A 27,385-nucleotide genomic window follows, 5' to 3' on the forward strand; every position below is an offset into this window, starting at 1 on the left:
AGTAACCCAGCCTACTCACCCGGATCTTGCTAACCAAACTCTAAAATTTCCTTTACACGCTAAGAAAACATCTGACTATTAAATACAAGTTAGGGCATGTCTATACTTGGAAATTTACAGGCATAATTATCCTGGTAAAACTTTGACAGTTGAAGGCAACTGCATCTGTATTTTCCCCCTGAGGGGAAAGGCACGCTCAGCAGCAAGGGCACCCACTCTTAATTTTCTGGCTCCCTAGCCATCACCTCTCTTGTGTGGAGACGTGCACCCTCTCTCCTTCCTGACCTGTATTCCCAGATTGCACAGTTCCCTGTCTTCACTGTGAATTCCCCAGCAAAGTCAGTCTGCCTAAACAGGCCAGCTCCCCTGCTTTACTTTCTCTTCAAGGGTAAATGCCACAGCTATGAGTTACCACACAACTCTTTCTAAGCCAGCACATGAATCATTGCTTGCCTTGTGGGCCAGTGGCATATGTGTGCATTTGGTGCAAGCAGCTCATGGCCCTCAGAGTCTAAATACCGGCTCTTGAGACCAGAGTGGCTGAACTGGAGGAAGTAAGGGAGACAGGGAGGTACATAACCGAGACTTTCCAGGACATAGTACAGCGGTCCTATCCTCAGTCTGACAGCGTCTGTGCTGTTGAGGAGGATGGAAGTCTCGAGGAAGGAGAGCACCAAGCTGCAGTGGAGGGAAACAATTCCATAGTTGGACCCTCCTTCCAGATGATGTCATGGTGTCCTCTCACACTGAGGATACCTATCCAGGGGAGGGGACCCCTGTTATTAGGAAGAGACAAGTAATAGTAATGTGAGAGTCAATTATTAGAAATGTAGATAGCTGGGTTTGTGATGACCGGGAGAACCACATGGTGAATTGGCTGCGGGTGTGAAGGTTGTAGACCTCTCATGACATCTAGACAGATTTGGGTGAGGTGCTGGGGAGGAGCCGGTAATAGTGACCATAATGTAATTAAATTTAACATCCTTATTGGGGTGTGGGGAACGCCAAGGACATCCACCGCAGGAGCATTAACTTAAAAAAGGGGAGCTACACAAAAATGAGGAGACTAGTTAAATGGAAATGAAAAGGAACAGTTACAAGAGTGAACTGCCTGCAAGTTGCATGGAAACTTTTTAAAATCCTAATAGAGCAGTGGTTCCCAAACTTTTAGCAACCTGTGAACCCCTTTCGCTAAAATGTCAAGTCTCACGAACCCACTCCTAAAAATGAATATTTACAGGGATTTTCTCCTTTACCTGAGTATAAATTTTATAAAAACAGTGATCTTGGAACTGTAAAATTTGTTTTTATGACAGGTTTATTACACACTATTTATCATTATAGTATTTTTATTACATTATGAAAACTGCAACACTCTTCCAAGATCTCACTTTTGTAGCTTGTATCACTTTGAATAAGCCTGTTATAACACAAGGCTCCTAGGTTTCATCAAGGAGTATCAGATGTGAAACAGCATGAAGGTATTTAAGAAGCCAATTCAGAGTTTCTCTTACACAAGCATTCAGGTCTTGAGCAGTCCAGGCAAACAACGCACATTACAACAAAGCTTAAACTTGTTCATAATAATTTTAAAAACAATGCTAGCTGCCTGTTTAATTTTAAAAACAGCAAAAAATATCCACCTCCCTTTCCACTTCTTATAAGGAGTTTTGAAGTTTAAATCTCCTCAGTGCGATAGATATGCTTGCTTTGATCTGCTTAGCTCTTGGAAGTCCAGGGGCTCCATGCTGCTGGCCCCATGCTGCCCGGGGCCTGTAGGGACAGCTCTGTCCGCCATTAGGGAATTTTTTCCCGAGAACCCGCTGTAACATTTCGCGAACTCCCAGGGGTTGACTCCAGTTTGGGAACCACTTTAATACCGCTAAACCTTAAGCTATATGTATACAATAAACAAAATAAACGCAGTATGAGAACCAAAAAATGCCATCATGGCTAAACAACAAAGTAAAAGGCAGTTAAAGGCAAAACAACATTTTAAAAATTGGAAGTTAAATCCTAGTGGGGAAAATTGAAAGGAATTTAAATTCTGGCAAGTCAAGTGTGTAAGTGCAGTTAAGCAGGCCCAAAAGAATTTGAAGAGTAGCTAGCAAAAGACTTAATTTAACAGCGGGGGTTTTTTTGTTTGTTTGTTTTTTTGCTTTTATTTTTTTTAAAGTACATCAGAAGCAGGAAGCCTGCGAAACAGCCACTAGTGAATTGAGATACTCAAGGAAGACAAGGCTGTTGTGAAGAAGCTAAATTAATTCTTTGCGTGCATCTTCACTGCAATGGATGTGAGGGAGATTCCCACACCTGAGCCGTTCTTTTTAGGTGACAGATATGAGGAACTGTCCCAGACTGAGTTGTCTATAGAGGAGCCGATAGAACAAATTGATAAATTAAACCATGACAAGTCACCAGGGCCAGATGGTATTCACCCATCAGTTTTGAAAGAAGTGTGGTATGTGACCTATCACTTAAAATAAGTGTCTTTACCAGATGACTGTCAGATAGCTAATATGCCAATTTTTAAAAAAGGCTTCAGAGGCAAACTTGGCAAATCATAGGCTGCTAAGCCTACCTTCAGTACTAGGCTAATTGGCTGAAACTATAGTAAAGAATTATCAGCTTCATAGATGGACATGGTACGTTGGGAAAGAGTCAACACAGCTTTGAGGCATGTCTTCCTTTTACAAATCTCTGAGAATTCTTTAAGGAGGTCAGCAAACTTTAGACAAGAGTGATCCAGTGGATAGTGTACTGGACTCAAGAAAGCTTTTGACAATGTCCCCCATCGAAGGCAGGCAATTGGGATAAGTTTAGGACTAACAGCCATGTTAGTCTGTATTCACAAAAAGAAAAGGAGTACTTGTGGCACCTTAGAGACTAACCAATTTATTTGAGCATAAGCTTTCATGAGCTACAGCTCACTTCATTGGATGCATACTGTGGAAAGTGTAGAAGATCTTTTTATACACACAAAGCATGAAAAAATACCTCCCCCCACCCCACTCTCCTGCTGGTAATAGCTTATCTAAAGTGACCACTCTCCTTACAATGTGTATAATAATCAAGGCGGACCATTTCCAGCACAAATCCAGAGGGGGGTAGGTTACCTTGCATAATGACTTAGCCACTCCCAGTCTCTATTCAAGCCTAAGTTAATTGTATCCAATTTGCAAATGAATTCCAATTCAGCAGTCTCTCGCTGGAGTCTGGATTTGAAGTTTTTTTGTTGTAATATCGCAACTTTCATGTCTGTAATCGCGTGACCAGAGAGATTGACGTGTTCTCCGACTGGTTTATGAATGTTATAATTCTTGACATCTGATTTGTGTCCATTTATTCTTTTACGTAGAGACTGTCCAGTTTGACCAATGTACATGGCAGAGGGGCATTGCTGGCACATGATGGCATATATCACATTGGTGGATGTGCAGGTGAACGAGCCTCTGATAGTGTGGCTGATGTTGTTAGGCCCTGTGATGGTGTCCCCTGAATAGATATGTGGGCACAGTTGGCAACGGGCTTTGTTGCAAGGATAGGTTCCTGGGTTAGTGGTTCTGTTGTGTGGTGTGTGGTTGCTGGTGAGTATTTGCTTCAGGTTGGGGGGCTGTCTGTAAGCAAGGACTGGCCTGTCTCCCAAGATTTGTGAGAGTGTTGGGTCATCCTTCAGGATAGGTTGTAGATCCTTAATAATGCGTTGGAGGGGTTTTAGTTGGGGGCTGAAGGTGACTGCTAGTGGTGTTCTGTTATTTTCTTTGTTAGGCCTGTCCTGTAGTAGGTGACTTCTGGGAACTCTTCTGGCTCTATCAGTCTGTTTCTTCACTTCTGCAGGTGAGTATTGTAGTTGTAAGAATGCTTGATAGAGATCTTGTAGGTGTTTGTCTCTGTCTGAGGGGTTGGAGCAAATGCAGTTGTATCGCAGAGCTTGGCTGTAGACGATGGATCGTGTGGTGTGGTCAGGGTGAAAGCTGGAGGCATGTAGGTAGGAATAGCGGTCAGTAGGTTTCCGGTATAGGGTGGTGGTTATGTGACCATCGTTATTAGCACTGTAGTGTCCAGGAAGTGGATCTCTTGTGTGGACTGGACCAGGCTGAGGTTGATGGTGGGATGGAAATTGTTGAAATCATGGTGGAATTCCTCAAGGGCTTCTTTTCTATGGGTCCAGATGATGAAGATGTCATCAATATAGCGCAAGTAGAGTAGGGGCGTTAGAACAACGCTTCCTCAGCTCTCGTCCCCTAAGTCGGCCATAAAAATGTTGGCATACTGTGGGGCCATGCGGGTACCCATAGCAGTGCCGCTGATTTGAAGGTATACATTGTCCCCAAATGTAAAATAGTTATGGGTAAGGACAAAGTCAAAAAGTTCAGCCACCAGGTTAGCCGTGACATTATCGGGGATAGTGTTCTTGACAGCTTGTAGTCCATCTTTGTGTGGAATGTTGGTGTAGAGGGCTTCTACATCCATAGTGGCCAGGATGGTCTTTTATCAGGAAGATCACCGGTGGATTGTAGTTTCCTACAACAAAAAAAACTTCAAATCCAGACTCCAGCGAGAGACTACTGAATTGGAATTCATTTGCAAAATGGATACAATTAACTTAGGCTTGAATAGAGACTGGGAGTGGCTAAGTCATTATGCAAGGTAACCTATTTCCCCTTGTTTTTTCCTCCTCCCCCTTCCCCCCCAGAGGTTCTTGTTAAACCCTGGATTTGTGCTGGAAATGGCCCACCTTGATTATCATACACATTGTAAGGAGAGTGGTCACTTTAGATAAGCTATTACCAGCAGGAGAGTGGGGTGGGGGGAGGTATTTTTTCATGCTTTGTGTGTATAAAAAGATCTTCTACACTTTCCACAGTATGTATCCGATGAAGTGAGCTGTAGCTCACGAACGCTTACGCTCAAATAAATTGGTTAGTCTTTAAGGTGCCACAAGTATTCCTTTTCTAATTGGGATAAGAGGGAAGTTCCTCTTATGGATCAGTAACTGCTTAAAAGATAAAAAAGAGTAGGAAAAAATGGTCAGTTGTCACAGTGAAGAGTGATAAATAGTGGGCGCTCTCAAGGATTTGTACTGGGACCAGTGCTGTTCAACATATTCATGAATAATCTGGAAAAAGGGTAAATATTGAGGTGGTAAAGTTCGCAGACAATACAAAATTACCCAAGATAGTTAGTCCAAAGCTGCCTGCGAAGTTACAAAGGAATCTTAAACTGAGCGACTGGGCATCAAAAATGGCACATGAAAATTAGTGTTGATAAAGGCAAAGTAATGCACATTGGAAAACTTAATCCCAACTATATATACACAAAATGATGGGGTCTAAATTAGCTGTTATCACTCAAGAAAGAAGGGTTAGAGTCATGGATGGCTTTCCGAAAACATCTGCTCCATGTGCAGCAGCAGTCAAAAAAGCTAACACTGTTAGGAACAATTAGGAAGGGGCTAGATAATAAAACAGAAAATATAATACCACTATATATGTCCACACCCTGAATATTGTATGTAGTTCTGGTCATTCCATCTAAAAATGATATATTAGAATTGGAAAAGGTACAGAGAATGGCAACAAAAATGATTAGGGATGTGGAACAGCCTCCATATGAGGAGAGATTAAAAAGACTGCGAATATTCAGCTTGGAAAAGAGATGACTAAGAGGGGATATGATAGAGGTCTATACAATCATGAATAGTGTGGAGAAACTGAATAAGGTTGTGTTGTTTGCCTCTTCACATAACACAAGAACCAGAGGTCACCCTATGAAATTAATAGGCAGCAGGTTTAAAACAAATAGAACGCAGAGAGTCAACCTGTGGAACATGTTGCCAGGGTATGTTGTGAAGGCCAAGAGTGTGAGTGGGTTCAAAAACTAATTAGACCAGTTCACAGAGGATAGGTCAATCAATGGCTGGTCAATCAAGATGGTCAGGATGCCACCTATGCTTTGGGTGTTCCTTAACCTCTGACTGCCAGAAGATGGGACTGGATGACAAGGGATGGATCACTTGATAACTGACCTGTTATGTTCATTCTCTCTGGAGCACTAGATACTGGGCTAGGGGGATCCTTGACACAGTGTGGCCATTCTTATAGATTCATAGATATGAAGGTCAGAAGGGACCATTATGATCGTCTAGTCTGACCTGCTGCACGATGCAGACCACAGAATCTCACCCACCCACTCCTGCGATAAACCTCTCACCTACGTCTGAGCTATTGAAGTCCTCAAATCATGGTTTAAAGACTTCAAGGTGCAGAGAATCCTCCAGCAAGTGACCCACGCCCCATGCTGCAAAGGAAGGGGAAAAAAAAACAAAAACCCAGGGCCTCTTCCAATGTGCCCTGGAGGAAAATTCCTTCCAAACCCCAAATATGGCTAAGACTCCTTAGCCAGACACCCAGGAAAGAATTCTCTGTAGTAACTCAGATCCCACCCCATCTAACATCCCATCACAGGCCATTGGGCCTATTTATCATGAATAGTTAAAGATCAATTAATTGCCAAAATCATGTTATCCCATCATACTATCTTCTCCATAAATTATATTACATATTCTTAAGGTAAAAGCATTAGAGAAAACATGTTAAAAACAATAAAAGAATCTACACACACTTTTAATAAGGTTACCAGATATCACTCCCTGACTCCAGTAAGGGCTCTGGCTGGTGAAAAGTCCTTCAGACCCCACCTAGGGGGTTTTCTGTTGTCACAAATTCGGAATAGCTGTTAGCTCAGAACAAGTATGCCCATGAATCTGAGATTTCCTTCTGTTTCTCATTCAAGTCTTGGGGCTTGTCTGCACATAAACTGCTACGGCAGTACAGCTGCATAGCTACAGTGAAGACACTATCTATGTTGACAGGAGGGTTTCTCCCATCAGTGTAGGTACTCAGCCTCTCCAAGAGGTGGCAGCTAGGTCAACAGGAGAATTCTCCCATCATCCTAGCACTGTCTACACCTGGGGTTAGGCTGGTTTAACTGCATCGCTCAGGGGTGTGGATTTTTCACATGCCCGAGCAACATAGTTATATTGACCTAATTTCCTAATGTAGATCAGGCCTTTGATCTTTTCTCGCCTAACAGATGCTAGCAGACAATGGGTTTTTCCGCAGGGCACTTCCTTCAGCTTCAAAAGGATGGGTCCAGAGATGGGAGGAAGGGAATGCAAATTACCCAAGTATTTCCTAGTAAACTTACTCAACTGAAAATTTGATCTTGCCTTAAGAGAGTTCTCTGAAACTCATAACACTTGCCAGGGTTTACATTAGTCCTGCATATGAAGAAGTTGCATATGATTCCACCATAATACATCAGCATTTGCATTTTTAATATATTGAACTAAAATACTTATAATTAATAGAATAATGCTTAATTTAATAAGATTTGCCCAGGATGTTAGAGGAAATTGCCATATCTGACACAATAACTATTCAGATAAATTTCATTGTGTAGACAAGCCCTTAGGCATAACTAGTTTGGAACCTTTCTAATTGAACTAAGGTCATGTCTAAACACAGAAATTGGAGTAATTTATTGCCAAAAACCACATTTAATGCAGAGTTATGGTTGACCAGCAGTTCCTCAGACCTCGAAGGCACCAGTATTTAAACATCTGGAAACCAGGAAATAACTAATTAAGGTGAAATAACTCTGTACTTCCTGGGTTTAAAGACACAAATTTAAGGTACGAGATTATCTTGAAAATGAGTATTCAACACCAGGGACTAAGGTAGACTTTTTGGAATGGGGAGGAGAACACCTTATAAGATGAATGGATGAGTTCACACCTCTGAAAACTGTTGTCAGGATGTACTAATCTCCGTACACCTGTGGATTTTAGAGCATTTTGAATATGTAAAAGCAGCTCATGTCGTGGGGCACTGTATACTGGGAACCTCTTGGCCAACACATGAGTCCAGTGTGTTCCCCTAACTCTACTCCTGGCTCTCGTGTTGTGCAGCAAGATTCTGATGGAGTGGTGGTGCCACCACAGTTAGGGTTGCACCAGGGTTTCCATTTTAATTGGGGTGGAAGAAAATCGACCTCAAGTCTGTCTTTTGGGTTAGAGTAGGATTCCTAAATGTTGATTGTAATTTGTGTGCTGCTCAATTTTATTATAGCAGTTTTTTGTGGAATAATGTAATCTGAAGTTTCCTATGGCTTTTAAAATGGGCCATGTAGCTAACACTATTCTAGTGTCTGTCGCTTCCCTTTTCCACAGAAACTACAGCACTTAGACATTGATAGGTGTGAATCTTTTGGTTTCCAGAGACTAGATGAACTATTGTAGAAAGGTCAAATTTGTTTTCTGTGTTTTTTCATAATAAACTCCTCTTTTTACTGGGGACAATATACTAGCACCTTATTAATCAAAGTTGGCTTACTTTAGTATTTAAATTAGGGCTCTTTTATGGCTGGATTTCCTGTCAGCTCCAGACTGGATTATTGTAGTGCATTTTGCACAGGATATCTTGGTTTTAAATTCTTCATTTAAAGCAGTAATCTAAAAAATTTCTTTAAATCACTGTTTTCAATCTTTTTTCCCCAAAAGAAAAGTCAATTCACATCTGGTGGTGGTAAAGCTAAACCATGTGTATCTATTTTCATATAGGTTAGCTGCTTCCCAGGCTAAAACTGCTGTTTAATAAACATTACTTATCTCCTTTGAGCAATGACCTGTCTTATTTTTTCTTCAGTCTTCATTTTTATGCTACAGTAAAAAGGGAAGCCATTTCTAATTCATTAAACAATAATTTATAAAAATGAAGGGTGAGCGATTATGTTCTCTGTGCCTGGGTAACCTTAATTATGCCCCCTCATATATATTAATTATAACACTTTGATTACACAACCACATATCTTTTTCACAGGAACCTCTGCTTCATTCACTGCAACAGGCATCTATTCAATATTTCTTCTTATCCTCATCACTGAATATGTGGCCTCAAAAGCTGCACCTGAATACATTTTAAAAAAAAAATCCTCTTGTACTTTTGTATTGTGCTCATCACCATAGTATCTGGTGTCTCAAACATTAATTAATTAATCTTCATAACACTCCTGTGAAGTAGGAAGTTATTCCCCTTTTACAACTGAGGAGCTGAGAGACAGATTAAGGCCAAAATTTGCTAATGTTGGGTCCTCAGTGACAGCGACACCTGTGGCCTAATTGTTTCTCAGAGGTGCTGAGTAACCTCAGTTTACACTAACTCCCAGTAAGAGTAGGAGTTGTGTTCTATGCTTCTGAAAATTAGGTCTTTTGAGTCTCAAATCCTCATCCAGAAAATGAGGCGCACACAGTGGCTACCTCCAGAAACTTTTGCTTTAAAAATCTGGGCCTTAAAGGTATTTAGGCATTGCTGCGCTCAGCACTCTGCCTGATTTAGGTGCCTAAATCTTCTTTTAAAGGTTTAGGTTTAAGTGACTTGTCCAATGTCACATTAGAAGTCTGTACAGAAAACCTGAATTCTGGCATTTTTTAACCCTTAGGTTTGCAACCTTAACTACTATTTTTAATGTAGTTTAGAATGCGAGGTCTTTGTGCTTGGCTTGAGTATTTGGGCGTAGCTCCGTTTAGCAAATACTGAAGCCAAGCACAAAAGATTTAGCATACTAATTTTGTGAGGAGCATTGTGGCTAAGTAATGAGCTTTAGGTTCTCCATATTAGACAACTGGGTCCTAGTTCCAGCCCTTAAAGAAGTTCTTGTTTAGCTTCCCAGGTGCTCCGTTAACTCACCTGTAAAAGGACAGAATGCTAACCTACCTCCTGTGGCCTTGTTCAGTAAAAAGGGTTGTGAAATATACAGAGTAGTTAACATCAGTTGGGGAACAGGTGAGTCCAGGTTTGCTGGCTTCCAGCCCAGGATACAGGTTTTCATCTGTTAATTCACTATTTTAAAAAAAGCAAGGGATGAAGACTAGGTTTAAAAATGCATTTTTAAAATGGCATTGAACTTTGTGTGTGTGTGTGTTACTCTTCTCACTGCATGTACCTAATGTGAATAATTTTTGTGATGAATATTTTAATTTGTGCTTTTTTCCCCCCCCCCTCTTTCAGTGCTTGCACCTCCTCCACCATTGCCACCACCAATACAGGGATATGCCTTTAAACCTCCTCCTCGACCAGATTTTGGTACTTCTGGAAGAACAATCAAACTACAGGCCAACTTCTTTGAAATGGACATTCCTAAAATTGATATCTACCATTATGAATTGGATATAAAGCCAGAGAAATGCCCAAGAAGAGTTAACCGGTAATATCGTTATACTTTGCATTCCCCCAGTTTTATTTATGTTTTCCCTCCATTTACACTTTTAAAAAAGAGGAACTTTTAAGAAGCTAGGGTCCTGTACAAGCTTTCACTTAGGGCACCTGGGGACATGGATATCCTTGTTGTTCATCAGATGTGGTAGTATCTTCCCATTTGAATACATCCTGCTTTGTGATATCTATCAGCAAGCATTATTTCTGTTAGTTTGGTTTCTCCAAGTCTTCCTGTACCAACCTAGAAATCCCACCTGACTTTGGTGGTGGTTGTAGCTTATTTTGAGTGAAGTTTTCAGCTTTTGATCCAAAATTACTGGTGGCATAGGCAGGCAAAACTCCATTAGCTTGAGTGGAGTTATTCCAGTTTGTACAAGCTGTGAATTTGACCATTGTTGTTTACTGCTTAGTTCATAACTAAGTGGAGTCAGCTAGCAAGCCCCTTAAAAGGGGAGGTGATATTACCAACAACTTGTTTTCCTGTCTTCACCTACTGACAGGGGGAAGTAAACCCATTTGTCTGTGCTGGTATAAGAGGACTTTGGAGAAACTAAATTATAACAGGTAAGAAATTACCCTCCATCTTCTGTATTAATGGAAGATATGCAAGTGAATACAGGTAGCGAGGCCAAAAAGGTATGGATCAATTCTGCAAATTACTGATGGCCAGGGAAGCAAAAAAAATTTGTATTTTTCAATTCACCTGTTAAAAGTATTGTAGTGCAATCTCTTTGTTATGAAAGTGCAATTTACAAATGTAGAATTTTTTTAACCTAACTGCACTCTTATTAGACAATATTTAACATGCATGGAATACAAATAGCTGTTCTATACTGCATCTTCCTGCTCTGTTGGATTATTTTTAAATGTAATATTTTAAAAACCATTTAAAAATTGTATTTAACTTAAAAACAAACATAATGGGCTAAGATCTACATTGTGTAGTAACTCCATTGGACCAATTTCTCTTCTTCCACCAGTGCAACTCTATTGATTTCAGTGGAGTTGCATCAGTGTAAGAGAGTACTTGAAAAAAAATCTAAGTGGAGGTTGTTTAAAAATTATTAAGAATCTTGGCAACTGACGTAATAGTGACCATGTCAGTGCAGATCAGGGAAAATCCATGTTCACAACAGGTAGTTGCTTACCAGTATAATGTTGAATACATATAACTGTTTGCTCAGATCTGCCTTTACTCATCAGTAGCCATCATGATACGGTGATGAAGGCCATTGTAAGAACCTGGATGAAGAGACACCGTTTACTGGAAATGAAGATCCTATTTGCACTTTTCATAATTCCACGCTATGTCTGTTTTCCCAATGCAGCGTGGGAAGAAAAAAGAATTTATTTACAAACCTAGTGAAGTCTGAATTTTTTGCTTCAGACTCAAACAGAAAACTTAATTTGCTTACAGTTAATATTGCTCAACCCCAAATCCCATGGACACCACTACGAAAGATGGTTGGAAGACAAAGTTGGAGAAATTCATAAGGCATAAAATTGTAATAGTGAGTGTTATTAACCATCAGAACAATTTACCTAGTAATGTAGTGGATTCTCTATTGAAGTATTTAAATCTAAGAGGATCTCTTTGGAGGAGATAAGAGGAATCAAAGTGGTTATCTTTCTAAAACAGTATGTCATAGCAAAATCAGAAGTTACAGGTTTGATGCTGAAATTACTGAGTGCAGTTTTATTGTCTATGTTATGGAGGGCAGACTTGATGATAAAAATGGTCCCTTCTTGCCTTAAAAAAAATCTAAATTTATGAAATGTCAAGGAAATCACCAATTAAGGCAATATTCATTCTTCACACTACTTAAACGCACTCAGACTTCTGTCTTAGGGTTTTGTACTGGCACATACCACTCTACTGTGTACCTCCCATGTTAACTAGATTTTCAAGATGAAATGCCTCATGGATTTCAACTTAAATGTACTTATAGTCTCAGTGATGTCCTTCAAGAGATTTAAACCCAGATGTCTGGAAGAAAATAATTCCAATAGACTACAAATTCCACTACAAACTCATTTGCATATCTGACATATAACCAGCTACAATACACATTCCAAATTCCTCTGCATCATACTCTAATGCACAACCTATAATTCCAATCACACTTTTTAATTTGTAGTCTTAATAGTTATATGTACTGGTAAATGCTGTTGTTGTTACATGAAAAAGTACGAGCTCACCTACTCCTGAGGGCATTCTGTGCCAAAAAATTCTGTGCAAAATATTTTAAAATTCTGCAAATTTTATTTGTCAAATAAATGTGGAGGCTCCATCATGGTATTGGGGAGCACAGCCCACTGACTGCACAGAGGTGGGAGATCTCTGTGCAGCTTCCCCCAGGACGTGGACCCAGCGGTGATGCTGCACCCAACCCTGACACCGCACAAGGTCCGGCTTGCCCCAGAGCCATGCCCTTCTGTGCCAAGTGTAGCAGGTGTGGGCAGGCAGGCTCAGCAAGGCAGGATCCAAATGTGGAGAGGCTTAGTGTGGGGGGATCCAGGTGTAGATTGAGAAGGTTATGTGTGGGGCAGTCTGGGTGCGGGTGGCTCAGTGAGGGATCCAGGTGTATGTGGGGGATCTGGATGCATAGGGGCTTGTTGGGGTGGGGGGGTTCTGGGTGCAGTGGTAATGGGACTCTGCAGGGGGGTCCAGGTGAAGGTGGTTAGAGCTCAGCAGGGGGCGTGGGGTGTCTGGGTGTTGCAGGGAGGCTCATCGGGAGGGTCTGGGTATGAGGGGATCCGGATGCTTGGGGGTTGGGCGGATGGGAGAGCAGCTCCCTGTACAGTGATCCCTCCCCCTGCAGCTGAGGAGCGATTGGGTGCAGGGAAGGAGGGGGAAGAGTTTGCAGAGCTTCCTACAGCTGGGGGAGAAATCTAGGGGTGGGTCTAACACAGCCCCAGATGCCGTGCAGGGGAAGAGGAAGTCCCGTCCTCCCCAGCCCAGCAGAGACTAGCAGCTAAGCCCGGCACAGGCTAGGAGCCACCAGCTGGGTCTTCCCCAGTCCTGCCCTCTGCCCCACAGTGATTTACCTCTCTGCCGGCTGCCCTGGGCACCCAATATATATTGCTGAGGAGGGTTGCATGACCGCTTTTGTGACTTCCCTTTGCTTTCCCATCAGAAAGTTTATTTTTTCTGTGGGGAAGCAAAAAAATCTACGGGGGACATAAATTCTCCGCATGCTCAGTGGTGCAGAATTCCACCAGGAGTAGAGGTCAGAGTCAAGATTGTTATTTGAGTGTGATGCAGAGGAATTTGGTGTATACATTGTGCACAGACCCAAATCATTCCCTCGCCTTAATTCTTCCTTTCCCAATGCTGTCCTGCTGCCTAGCCCATCAGTTGTGTTCTGCAGATGAGAGCCATGGAGAAGAGCAGCTTATATTACGTACGTGTTCTGTCTCCTAGAATAAACAGTAGGTAAAACACTGGGGCTATAAACTTTCCAATGAGAAATCAGGATCAAATTTAGTAGTCCCAAGAAACAGTTTATGCAAAGAAAATTTCATAGAACAAAATCAACTTCCGTTGTCTCTTCAGATGAATAAAATGAATATGATCTTTCATGCTGAGTTGTTGATAACCCTTCATGTAACAGCCATTGTTTTTTGTTTCCTCTTGATCACATAAACATATTGGGGTTCTTTTGGTACTCTGTTCAAATTGTGATAACTTAATTTTCTTTATATTTTCAGAGAAATAGTTGAGCATATGGTCCAGCACTTTAAAACACAGATCTTTGGGGATCGTAAACCAGTATTTGATGGAAGAAAAAACCTTTATACAGCTATGCCACTTCCTATTGGGAGGGATAAAGTAAGTTTTAAAAATAAATTTCTAGCCAGAGGTTTTAATATAATGGCTTCTCACATTGTGACTTCAAGCCTTTTAGGTACCAGGTGATTTTATACTTAGAGTAAATCCCTAGACAAAGACCAGTCTTATTAGGGCATTCTGACACAAATTCCAGATAAAATAACTCACACCGTGTCTGTGGTCTGAGTTCATATTATAATACTTGTCCATTTAGAATGCAAGCTCTTTAGGGTAGTGACAAGTTTATTATTAATGACTTGCATTATAGTAGTGCTCAGAGGCTCAAACTAATATTAGGGCTTCATTGTGCTAGATACTGTACAAATTCTCAGTGAGAGACCCTTAAGAGGTTTCTTACAGTTTAAATAGACAAGATAGACAAAGGGTGAACAGATTTGGAGAGATGAAATGAGTTGCTCAAGGTCACACAGCAGATCAGTGGCAGAGTTAGGAATAGACCTTGGGGCTTCCTAAGCACCAGTCCAGTGTTCCATATGCTAAACCACGCTGTCTCCAACTGTCTCTTACAATGTGTTTGTACAGTACCTAACTCAACCAGACCTCTAGTCATTACGATTATACAAATGTCTACTATTTTATGATATCAAATAGGTGTGCTACAGAAAAAATTGGATTATGCCCCATTTTATCGAACAATTATTACTTAAGCACAAACTAATATCTAAGAAAACTATGAATTGAGGATTTAAGATTCTTAGCGACCAAAAGACTCTTTATCAAATTCTTCGCTTAAAATTTATATCTGTTTACTTCTTAGAAGATTTCTTCTTCTGTGTTGCTACAGAATTTAACTCAAGCAAGAATCTCTAATCTAAAGTATTCTCAGCAAATGTACTTCTAACTTCTAAAGCTGTCTTCATGAGTTTGGCAAGTCCTATTGAAGCCCATACTGCAAAAGTTAATTGGCAACAGCGGTATTGCCCAGCTTGTGTATTTTCTAGTGTCCATTCTATGACAAATAGAAATATTTTAAACTATGCATTTAACCAGAAAAACAAATAGAAAATACCATATATATGTCTGGTGGATAAGCTAATGCTGGTGTTGAATCTCTGAGTTCCTTGCTTTTTGTTTTACTGTAACCTCAGTATTGAATTAACCTTGATGTGTTGCATTTAGCTTAGTGTTTGTGTGTGTGTGTGTGTGTGTTTTTGTTTTTTTTTTTAAGAGAAATTGCTTGTGCTTAATGGTAGCATTTAAATGGTCCTAATTACATTTTATATCTTGAGTAAGCTCTTCAGGGCAGGGACTGTCATCAAACATGTTTGTGAAAGGGCGCCCTACTCTTGATGCTTTAAATTAAAAAGTCTGTCTGTATTAAATGATATGTGGAGGGAATTAAGTGTGGCAACAACTTCTCAGCAGGAAACATATTTATCTCTCATCTAGATTTGCCATTCCTATGGGTTTCCTTCTGTCAACTGTATGGAGTTGAGGTCAGACCTGGCATTCTGGGTAGAGATGATATTCCTCTCAAAATGGGGAAAGCCTCAATTGCAGCTGGCAGGGGAAGACACAACAGGCAGATCCTCAGAATTCTTGCTCTACCTTTCCCCAGAGCACACATTTGCAAAAACTGACCTCAAATTCCTGCACTCAAAAACTTTGGTTTTAGTTAAAAAATTAAAAATGCCTCAAAAGTTGTGAGAATGAAAATGGGGGGTATAGAGGAAATAGTTTTGGAACTGTAATTCCAGTGTTTTGCTTCAAAGTGAATACTGTAATTATAATTTGGAAGAAGTATTCAGGTGTGTGGGGTGTACCTGGCCCTTTGTGGTCCTCTATTGGAGGCCCATCAATCCTACTATATCCTCCTCTTCCCCCCAGGAAGGAGCAGCAAAGGTGGGTCCTCCAGGCCTACCTAGAAAGGCTGCACGGAAGCATAAAAGCAGAGATATGCTGAGATAAAAGGAGCTGCAGGGCCTGAGGTGATCAGTTCCTGGCTGGGACAAGAAGGGTGAGGAAGGGTGTGCTGCTCTGGCCACAGGAGCTTGACTGGCTGCCTTTACTGGACCTAAAAGAGAGAGGACCTGAAATTTCTACCTCCCTTAGGATTAAAGGGACTAGATGGGAAGAGGCCCAAAGAAGGCAGCAGCAGCTCATTGATGGGCTTAAAGGAAGCAATACTGCACATGGCTGCTGTTTATAGGGTCCCTGGGTTGGGAACTGTAATAGTGGGTGGGCCTGGGTTCCTCCACCAGTCACTGGGGAAGTGACCTAAGCCCTGAAAAGGGGACAAGGCTTGTTTAGAAGCCTGAGTGAAGGGTGGGATTTAAAGAGCCCAGAGATGGGGCTGAAGACTCTGGTGAGGACCAGCAGTTTGTTGAACTCTTGGCTACACCGGAATGGGTTCATTCATTTTGACTCTGAGTTGGCTGGAGGGAAAAGACACTGAAGAGCTGAGGAGCTCCTGGGGATCCCCCGCAGCTCCCCAGCCACCACAGGCGGGTGTCCCTCCCAACCACAGGGCAGGAGCCACAGCTCCCAGCCACAGTAGGGCAGGGTGCTCAACCCTCCTCCCTCCCCGTTTTGTCATGGACATTTTTAATAATTGCCCGTGACGTGTCCATGACTTTTACTAAAAATGTCTGAGAAAATTGTAGCTTTAGCTATCAGTTGCTGAGGTTAAACTAACTCCAGCTGTTCGATTTACAGAAATAACTCCCTCTGTGTTATCTAACAAAACTTTTAAATAAGTTAGCTGTTGGGTAGAACCCTGGTATAACGGGGGACACTCACCTCTTGTAAGTGCCTCTTAGAGGCTGGGTGTGATATTACAGGACAGCGGTGGCAGTTGAGGAGCTGCTGGGGATCCCCTGCCACCCATGGGGACTGGAGAGCTCTGGGGATCCCTGCCACTTTTGGCAGCAGGAGTACCCCGCAGCTCCCGGCCACCAGGGGAGATGGGGGTACCCTGAAGCTCCCAGCCACTGTGGACTGAAGTCCATGGAGGTCTGCAGAAGTCACGGGTTCCGTGACTTCTGCGACCTCTGTGACCAAATCGTAGCCTTACTGATAGTTTACAAAGGGCTAATGGCAGAATGTTTTAATCTCATGCAGCGTGTGTGTTCTGAGCATAGTTTTTATGTGTATATAATTGGCTCACAATTAGACAAAAACCTTAAATTAACTTTCCTCTTCTTCCCAATAAAAACAAAGGTGTGGACCAAGACAGAGTTTAGGGACTTTTTTCCTTAATGTTTCTTCTAACATATGTAAAATTTTGTCTGTAAAATAAAATTGCACGGAGGTTAATAAATTGATTTAATTACCCTGGAAGAAACATCTAATATAAACAAACATACGCCAGTTTAAATCATGCGTAAACAGATTTAGTCTGAAGTAAATTATCACATGAAGCTAATTTGATCCAAGTTCAGTTGAAACCTGTTGGTATATATATTAAGTGTTTTCTGCTTCAGGATAATTAGATAGTGTGTGTGGGGCGGGGGGGTGGAAAGGTTAAGGACTGGAGGCTTTTACTGTAGTATGGCAAGACATGTATGACAGAGAGGTTTGTTACCATTTTCTAGTTTTAGCTTCTCATAGGGCATTTTCCACCAACCATGTCAATGCAATGAACGCCCCCTTACCGCTCATCCTAGGTTATGTTTTACATCTTAAAGGATTGGGATTATCCACCCGCTCCCTTCATGTACACTTAGCCACCATCATGGCCTTTCACCCTGGTATGGACAGCCACTCTGTTTTCACCCACCCATTCATGAAAAGAGTCCTGAAAGGCCTCCAAAATCTTTACCCTCACATACGGGATCCCACTCCAGCTTGGGACCCCCAGCTTGGGACCCCAGCCTGGTACTTCGCTCCCTTACTAGACTGCCATTGGTTCAAATGGCAATGTGCTCTGGTATTCATTTATCCATGAAAACAGCATTTCTTGTCATTATTACCTCTGCTCAATGGGTAAGAGAAATTGGCGTGCTCATGGCATAACTCTTGTACACAATTTTTAATAAAGATAAGGTTACCTTATGTCCACACCCAAAATACCATCTTCCTTCCATCTAAATCAATCAATCCACCTTCCCTGCTTCTTTCAAAACCAAACAGCAACCAGCAGGAGGTGGCATTGCATTTTATCAGGACAGAACTAAACCTTTCAGACAGTCACCACTCTTATTCCTGTCAACGGTGGAAAGATTGAAAGGCACGGCTGTTTGTAAACAATGTCTTTCCAAGTGGATGTTGCAGTGTATACACCTCTCCCACCACCTACACAATAGACAGCCTCCTCTTGGAACTCAAGCACATTCCACTTGGTCTCTTGCCACGTCGATTGCCTTTCTCAACGTTTTCAAAGCAGCCACATGGGCATCTGCAGACACTTTTAGCCATCTCTGTGTGATTAGTCATGACATAGCATCAGATGCCCTACTAAGACACACTGTTCTATCATCTGTATTAATTAAGCCACAGCCCTCCAATTAGGGGCTGCTTTATAGTCACCTACAGTGAAGCACCCATAGACACCTCACTAGAAGAAGAAGAAGAAGAGGTTACTCACCCTGTGCAGTAACTGAGGTTCTTTGAGATGTGTGTCCCTATGGGTGCACTACCTGCCCTCATCTTTTCTGCTTTGGAGCTGAAAGATAAGCTCTCCAGCAGAGAAGGAACTGTGTGGGCGGTTGAACCACACACCGATATATATAGATGCTGCTTATGGCGCAAGACGGAGAGGTGTGTACGTGCTGTCCAATAGGCTCTGCTACCAAAGATCTCCAATCCCAGGGACAGGGGGCACTTCCGCACCCACAGTGGAAAACCCACAGGGACACATCTCGAAGAACCTCAGTTACTGCACAGGGTTAGTAACCTTCTCTTCTGTTAATGCCACAAATGCCAAGTTACTTAACCTTTCCCTGCCTCACTTTTTTCATCTCTAAAAATTAGAATAACAATACCGACTACAATGGGGCACCATGAGGCTTATTTCATTAATGTCTAACGCTTGGCCTACTCTTAAAATTTAAGTCAGCATAGGTATGGCACTCGGGTGTGAACAGTGCACACCCATGAGCACCATAGGTATGCTGACCTAGCCCCTGATGTAAATGTAGGTAGCCAGATAGAAGAATGCTTCTGTTGCCCTCGCTACCGTTGCTCAGGGAGGTGGTGTTTGTATAGTGATGGAAAAACCGCTTTTCGTTGCTGCAGACTGTGTCTCCGCTAAGGGATTATGCCAGCACAGCTATGGTGCTGTAGCTATGCTGCTATAGTCCCCACAGTGTTGACATGGCCTGCTGTTGTGATTTTCAAAGGAACTTAAGGGAGTTAGGTGCTCTACTTCCATTGAGCTTTGAGTGCCTATCTCCCTAAGGCTTGTTTGAAAATCCAACCTGAAGCATTTTAGGTTCTTGAATGAAAGGACCTATATATGGTCAAATTATTCTTATTACTCCATTCTTATTTAATATGTATTTTGTAAATGGAGAAACCAAGCCACAGAGAAAGCAACTTCCCTGGAATCTTACACTGAGTCATTGGTAGAGCTGGGATCAGAAGTCAGGAGTTCCTGTCTCCGGCTACTGTTCTCTAACACTTGATATACTGCCTTTCATTATTACTCCAAAGGGAATTCTGCACCAAAAAATTTAAAATTCTACGCAAAAAAAAAAAAAAAAAATTATGCACACAATATTTTAAAATTCTGAAAATTTTATTTGTCAATAAATAAATTTGGCTCCACAATGGCAGTGGGGAGTACAGGCCACTGACTGCATTGAGGTGGGAGATCACCCTGAAGTCCCCTCCTCCCCCTGTACAGGGACTCGGCAGTGAGGCTGCACCTGACCCTGACACAGTGCAAAGGCTGGGCCTGCCCCAGAAACACCCCGGGGCTCTGCACCAGGTACACCAGGTATGAGTGGGCAGGCTCAGCCCAGCAGGATCCCAGTGTGGAGGGGCTTGGTGTGGGGTGAGAGGTTTCTGTGTTGCGCAATCTGGATGTGGGCTGCTCGGTGGGGGATCTGGATGCACAGAGGCTCATTGGGTGGTTCCAGGTGCGGGGGCAATAGGACTCTGCAGAGGATCCAGGTGAAGGTGGGTGAGGGAGGAGGCTCGGGGGGGGGGCTGGGTGCTGGGGAAGTGGGGCTTTATGGGGTAGGGGTGCAGATGCAGCTGGTTGGGGATTACTGGGGTGGGGGTCTGGATGTGGAAGGCTCATTGGAGGGGCCCAGGTGTAGGGGGGTAGAGTCTGTGAGGTTGACAGTTGGATGGGCCAGCTTACCGGGGGGAGCCCCAGCTGCTGCCAAGTGGACGCTACATGCCGGGCTCCTGCTTCTTCCTGTGATTCCCCTATTCCCTTTTCTTCTCCAACCCTTCCCCTCACTCCCACATTCCCATCCCCCACCCTATTGCACTCCCCCTTCCCCTCCACCCTCTCACTCCCCCTTCCCTCATTTCCCCCACCCTCTCCTTACCCAGCCCCACCGTGGGCACTCACTGTTGCACAGAATAGAAAAACAGGAAGGCTCCCAGCACACAGAGGGGGAGCAAGACTGGCACTAGGATCCAGGAGGCAGCATTTGGCTGCAGAGTCATCAGAGCCGAGACACAGCTTCCTTCAGCTGGGCGCTTGCAGAATGAGGGAGGGCAGTGCCATGTAATCCGTGTCCGCCCCGATGCCTCACCTCTGTTTGGAGGAGGGCAGTCCCCCCCCCAAAAAACTGCACCCATGGTTCCCCCCACCTTTCCCCCTCCCCTCTGTGCAGCTTCCCTTTGCTTCCCTGCTGGTTTGTTGTTTTTTTTCCCCCAGGGAAACAGGAATTCTGTGGGGGGCGTTTTCTGTGGGTGTGAGGTCACGCAGAATGCCCCCAGGAGTACATTATAGAGGTTAATATGCTGGACTGGGTTTCAGAAGAACAAAGTTCAATTCTCCCATTGGCTTCCTGTATAACCTTTGGCAACACACGTAATATTCCTGTGTTCCTCAGTTTATCTGTATAGTGGGCGTAATTGCACTTCAGACTCTGGTGATGGATCAGTAGAGAGACGGTACTGGCCAAGACTAAACTTTTTTCTTTGGGCCAATTAATCCCTGGTACAATTCCAGTGAAGTCAGTAGAGTTATACCAGGGATGAATTTGGCCCTCCGTAGTTCTCTTATTCCTGCTAGCATAACATATGGAAAAAGTCTCACTGAAATCTCTTACTTCATCATATTCTGCTTATTCTGTCAAACTAGAATGTGTAAATGAGATCTTTAAAAATGTTTATTACCAAATTAAAATTGTGATTTGCAGCTCTTACTTTAAAAGTTTATAAGAGCTTCTTACAGCCATGGATTATGGGCTACCCTTTGGACCAAGTGCATTTTTATAAAGAACTCTGTAAAACATAAAACTTTTTGTAACATCTGATTCAGACAAGACCATCTGTGAAGAAAATAACCTGAGAATGTTGGATTTAAAACCCTACATATTTTAGGGATGACTGTGCTTTGATCTTTTTCAAATGGGTCTGGATTCAGTAGTAAAAACTTTGATCCAAATCTGGTTTAAATCAGCAACTCATTGCACCTGTGCTTACTTATATTAGGTATGAGTTTGGCCCTTTAACTTCTATTCATCCATCACATCCTCTCTTACAAGGCTTACCTTTATAGTAGTCTTTTTAAAATAGGTGTTTCTGTACATGTTAGGATTTTGGGGTTCATGTTTTTTAATAACATACAGAATTAATCAAATACGTGACCTAAAGAAATAAAGGCTGTAAGGTAGCTACCTAAATTAGGCTGTATCATGGAATGGGTTAAGCAAAAGTTCACTTTGTGGTTATTGGAATACAAACACTTGAATCACGTGTCTTTTTATTTCCATCAGGGATGCAAAGTTACTGCCAGACAAGTAGTCGAGTTGGTTCTTTATCTTTTTACAAATCACAAATGAGGGGCTTTGTAAATTGAAAACTGATAAAAAGAAATGGACATAACTTATCTGACCATGGATTATTTTTATACTATTCTTTTAACAGAAGATTTGTTATGTTTGTCATTTTCATTGTTTCTGGTATCCGTTAAGTCAAGGTTACAGTAAAAGGGTGAAAAAAGTGTGGAAATGTACAGTTAGGGTCAGCTACACAACACTAGGGGTATGCTACACTGCAAATTAAACACCCATAGCTGCCCAGTGTCAGATGACTTGAGCTTGTGGGACTTAAGCTTGCTGTTTAAGTGTGGTGTAGATGTTCGGGCTTGGACTGGAGCCCATGTTCTGGGATCCTTACCACTTGTGGGCTCCAGAAGCCTGGGGTCTAGCCCAAGTCCAAACATCTACACTGCAATTAAACAACCCTGTAGCTGAGTCCTGTGAGTTTGAGTCAGCTGATGTGGGCCAGCTGCAGGTGTTTAATTTGCAGTGTAGACATACTCTAACTCTCTTCCCCTTTAAGCCTTTGTACTTTGCATGTAAGGAGGAGACATTCTGATGGAAGTTTAAAGTGGGAAAAAAAAAACTCATAAACTCTCAGCCTATGGCTGTTGGAAACCTAAATTTTTATGTGCATATTTTATCAGTAGAGAATTCCCAGTCTGGGTTTGATTCAAACTGGTGACCTAGAGATGAAAGGCTCCGTTTCCTATTGTCCTCTTCTGAGTAGTACAATTCGCTCCACAAGACACATTATCTAATGTATAATGTTATTCTGGGAGGAGTGCAGAGGCAGTAGATAGTATAGTTTCAAATTGCCTGTTGTACATTCGCAACTGATAATGGCTAGGGAGCTGTCCAGTAAGAATTACTGACATTTCTGCTTTATTTTTACTTACAATTTTTTGACTGAAACAAGCTAATCGTCACAGCTAATATAAAAAGAAAAAGAGGTCTTGTGGCACCTTAGAGACTAACAAATTTATTTATGCAACCATCTGGTTCTATCACTGTTAACCTTATCTTCTCTTTGCCATTCCTTCCAGTTGTCTGTTAGATCCACTGGATGCCTTTTGTTTATGTTAAAATTGTAAGCTCCTAAAGGCAGGGTCCATCTTCTAATGTTTTTTGTTTAGCATCCCACCACAGTGGGAACTTAATTGGGACTTCTGGGAGCTACTAAAATGGAAACAAAAGCGCATTTTCAAGAAGCCCTAATTATAGTTATAAAGGTTAAGAACCTCTCTCTCCTCAGATGTCTTTGCAATGTATAATAAAGAATAGAAAAATAAAGAACAATCCTGACTCTTAAATTTAGTTAGGAAAAAATTGTGTGGGGGTGTGACAAAACATCCTCACATTCCTTTTTTAAACTTGACATGGGAGTGGCAGGCTCTAAACAGGTTTCAGAGTAGCAGCCGTGTTAGTCTGTATTTGCAAAAAGAAAAGGAGTACTTGTGACACCTTAGCGACTAACACATTTATTTGGGCATAAGCTTTTGTGAGCTACAGCTCACTTCATGAGTCCAAAGTTAATCATAATATGTGAAAGAAATATCCTTTCCCCCTCTTTGTAGATATTAATTTCCCTAGCACTCAAGTTGGCTTTATCCTTTACTAATTTACAAATCTTATTAAGAATAATGTTCTGGAAGACTGTTTCTGAATTCTTTTTCACATCATTTACAATGGATTAGCAGTAACAATATAAGCAGTACGTTGGAAGGGAAAGTCTGAACGGAGAGTCATGAATCCTAAGCAGACGATGACAACAGACCAGGCTCAATTCTGCTTATACAATAGCTGACTCCTGCATGTATTACATCAATATGTGTCTTTATATCTGCAATCAGACCATCATATTCCCAGTGGGACTGTCCACTTAATATAAGAGCACTGCCAATCTATAGTATTGCCTTAAAGGGGTGGGAGGTGGAAAGCACATTCATGGAAATAATAATTGTAGTAAGAAGATCTAAACTAATAGATGGTGTTTCTCCACACTTCCCCCTTACATCTTTTTCTTTTTGTGCTCTCTTCAAAGTGTTAGATTGCTACGCAAAGCAACTCTATGCCCCTTCCATCTCCCCTGCTTTTTTGTGTCTTTAAATGGAAAGAATCATCTTGTTTTGTTTTCCAATTGTTGCAGGTGGAGTTGGAGGTCACGCTTCCAGGAGAAGGAAAGGACAGAATATTTAAGGTGGCTATAAAATGGATGTCCTGTGTGAGTCTGCAGGCTTTACATGATGCTCTTTCTGGTCGGCTGCCAAGTGTTCCTTTTGAAACTATCCAGGCTCTGGATGTAGTGATGAGGCATTTGCCTTCCATGAGGTGAGGGAAACACCTTGAAGGTCTTTATAAAATTATTTGAATTGTTTAAATGGTCATTCTAATTTAATGTGTATTTTCATGACAGCAGCAACTCTGTTTCTGTTGCAGCAGGTCTCTTCATGTGCAGGGAGCTAACTGGGAAAGTAGCAGTACCGCTGCTTTTGGACTGGCCTGGTCAACTTCTAGTCCCCAGTACCTAAGACTACAAGCCTGCTTCCCCATATTCTGTACAGAGAATATTCCCTCCCCCCCCTTTCCTTGCATTTTTATATGTTGCTTTGGCTTGTGCAAAATTTAAAACTTCCCTTCCAGCAAGCTTTGAACCCAGAGCATTTGCAGTCATAGCAATGCTATAAAGTCTTTTACCACACCACTGTCTGAATGTTCTTGCCCTATCACAGGTCCTTGGCCTGGAGGGGGCAGGAAAGGGATTGTGGAATGAGGAGTGGTCCAGGTCTGCCAGCACAATGGCACTGCTGATTTTTTGGCAGTCTCCCTATATGTGTATGTTGCCAGGGGGGTTTTATTATTTATTTATTTTATTTTATTTTATTTTGTGTTACCATAACACCTAGCAGCCCTAGTCATGGACCAGGGTCCCATTCTGCTAGGTGCTATACAAACAGAGAACAAAAAGATGGTCCCTTCCCTAAACAGCTTACAGCTAAGTATCAGATGAGATAATGGATGCAGACTGAGGGAGTACAGTGAAATGATATGGGTCAGTGTGATAGGCAGTGGTATCAGTGCACCAGCAGCCCAACTGTTGTCAAGTATTTTTTTTTATGGGTATCATGGCAAAGGAGAGTTTTAAGGAGGATAATGAGGTAGCTTTGTGGATATTTACGAGGTGCTCCGCCCCAGCTTGAAGAGCAGTATGAAAGGAAGCACAAAGGTGCTTGTTTGAAAATATAACAAGTGTGGGGTGGAAGCTGGCAGGGATGGGGTGGAGCCATTGGGGCAAGTGGCTGGATTAGAGGATGAGAAACTTCTTTTTTCTTCTTCAAGTAGTGTCCCTGTGAGTACTGCACTGGAGGTAAGTCTGTGCCTTTGATTGGAGATTTTTGGTAGTGGTGCCTATTCAGCTTGCGCATGTACCTCGCACATCCTCATGCCCCGTGCCAAGGCTATACGGGACTGCATGGGTGAACCACCCTTAGTTACCTTCTAGCATTTATTGTTGTTGAAACGGTTGTTCCCTTTTAAAAAAATCATAAAATACAATTTTTTTTCATAGATCTAGTTAGTTAATAGTTTCCCCTTTTAGGAGTTACTTTTCAATATTTTACTTGGTAATGCCAGGCTCCCCGGGATTCAAGAGGTGCCTCTCCTACCATGAGACTATTCTGATCAGTGATCGACATTCCCAGTGCATCCACTGTTTGGGTGTTACTCGTATCCGCTGTAAGTGCAAGGTCTGCACTTCCTTCAAGGGTAGCTCTCAGGGGGTGGGAAATAGGGATATCAAGTTCAAACTAATGATTATGACCAGCTTTCGATACTGCCTGTACATAGACCTCCCAGTACCACTAGTGCCCTATCAAAATCAATATTTCTGTCACCAAAAACCATTAGAGATATAGATGGTACTGCGGCACCGAGTACATCTATGCTACCAAAGTCCTCATTGACCCCTGCTAAGCAGAAGGAGATAAGGAGTACACCTTCAAATCTTGGTCACCAATGCACGAGAAGGGTATAGAGATCTCGGATCCTAAGGGGAGTTCCATATGGGCTCTAAGTGATGCTGGTACCACAGAGGTGTAGAGGAGTTTGTCATCTAAGACAGGCTTGGTACCAAGTTTGGATACTCCTTCCCAGAATGGCAGAAAGAAAAGGAGTACTTGTGGCACCTTAGAGACTAACCAATTTATTTGAGCATAGGCTTTCGTGAGCTACAGCTCACTTCATCGGATGCATACTGTGGAAAGTGTAGATCTTTTTATACACACAAAGCATAAAAAAATACCTCCCCCCCCCCCCCCCACACACACAGCTGTTACTCTGAAACCTGTCAGAATGTCAGAAATGCTGTTGAGAAGAGTTCTAAGCCTGCTGCGGAACAACACTTGATACCGGTAACATGCAAACACCAAAACTGCTCAGCTACCTACAGTACTGATGAAATCTGAGCCGACTTACTTTCATGCCAAGCGCTTGGTACTAACTGCATTGGGACCAAAGCCGTCTTCCACAGGTTCTCACTTGCTCCCATTTTTGATACCATTGGTACCACAAGAATTAAGGTACCCCAAGGAGAGTATTTTAGATAAAAATTTTGGACTAGCCTATAGCAACACTTTCTCTCTGGTGAATACTGTAAAAGTCGGGGTTTGCCATTAAAGCCCCAAATTCTCCAACCCTTTGGGCAGAAATTATGGCTACCAGAAAGGCTGTCTCATTTATGAATCCAATAAAGAACACCTAGCTAGAGTCTCAAAAGGATGTTTCAAAGGGTTGGAGAATTTGGGGCTTTAATGGCAAACCCCGACTTTTACAGTATTCACCAGAGAGAAAGTGTTGCTATAGGCTCGTCCAAAATTTTTATCTAAAATGCTCTCAGAATTTCATATTAATCAAACCATTAATGTCCTGGTTTTTTTCCTGAGAACCGCAATAGGCTAGTCAAGAAGCCATATTCCATAGATGTCAGGAGGGTATTAGCCTTTTACCTAGATAGAAAGAAACAAACCATTTAGAAAATCTCCCAGACCATTGGTATCTCTTGCAGACAGAAAGAAGTGTTCAGTAAATTTGAAACAGAGTTTTTATCTAAGTGGATCTCCAGTTGTAGTAAGATCTGATGTTCAGTCCCCTTTGAGTGATCGCACATTCCACACAAGCACTATATACTTCTATAGCATTACTTAAGGATATGCCGGTTGCAGATGTCTGTAGAGTGGCACCTTGGTCCTCTGTTCATACTTCTTGTAATCATTAAGCCTTGGTGCTGTTTGCTCTGTAACCACATAAAAATGTTTGCTCTAAAATGTAGACCCTCCCCCAGTCAGGAAGGAAGCATTGCCAAGTGTGAAATA

General features: G+C 42.2%; 1 protein-coding gene across 1 annotated transcript in view; it reads left to right on the forward strand.

Moving 5' to 3' along the window:
- The window catches only part of AGO2 (argonaute RISC catalytic component 2), a 100,463-nt gene that overhangs the window by 30,347 nt on the left and 42,731 nt on the right, over nucleotides 1–27,385 (forward strand). The window contains exons 2-4 of the mRNA XM_084618917.1: nucleotides 10,071–10,266; nucleotides 13,989–14,109; nucleotides 24,166–24,347. Of these exons, the coding sequence (XP_084475043.1) occupies nucleotides 10,071–10,266; nucleotides 13,989–14,109; nucleotides 24,166–24,347 (499 nt within the window). The remainder of the gene's footprint in view (nucleotides 1–10,070; nucleotides 10,267–13,988; nucleotides 14,110–24,165; nucleotides 24,348–27,385) is intronic.

This window comes from Lepidochelys olivacea, assembly GCF_965140295.1.
Source record: "Lepidochelys olivacea isolate rLepOli2 genome assembly, chromosome: 2".
Taxonomy (NCBI): domain Eukaryota; kingdom Metazoa; phylum Chordata; order Testudines; family Cheloniidae; genus Lepidochelys; species Lepidochelys olivacea.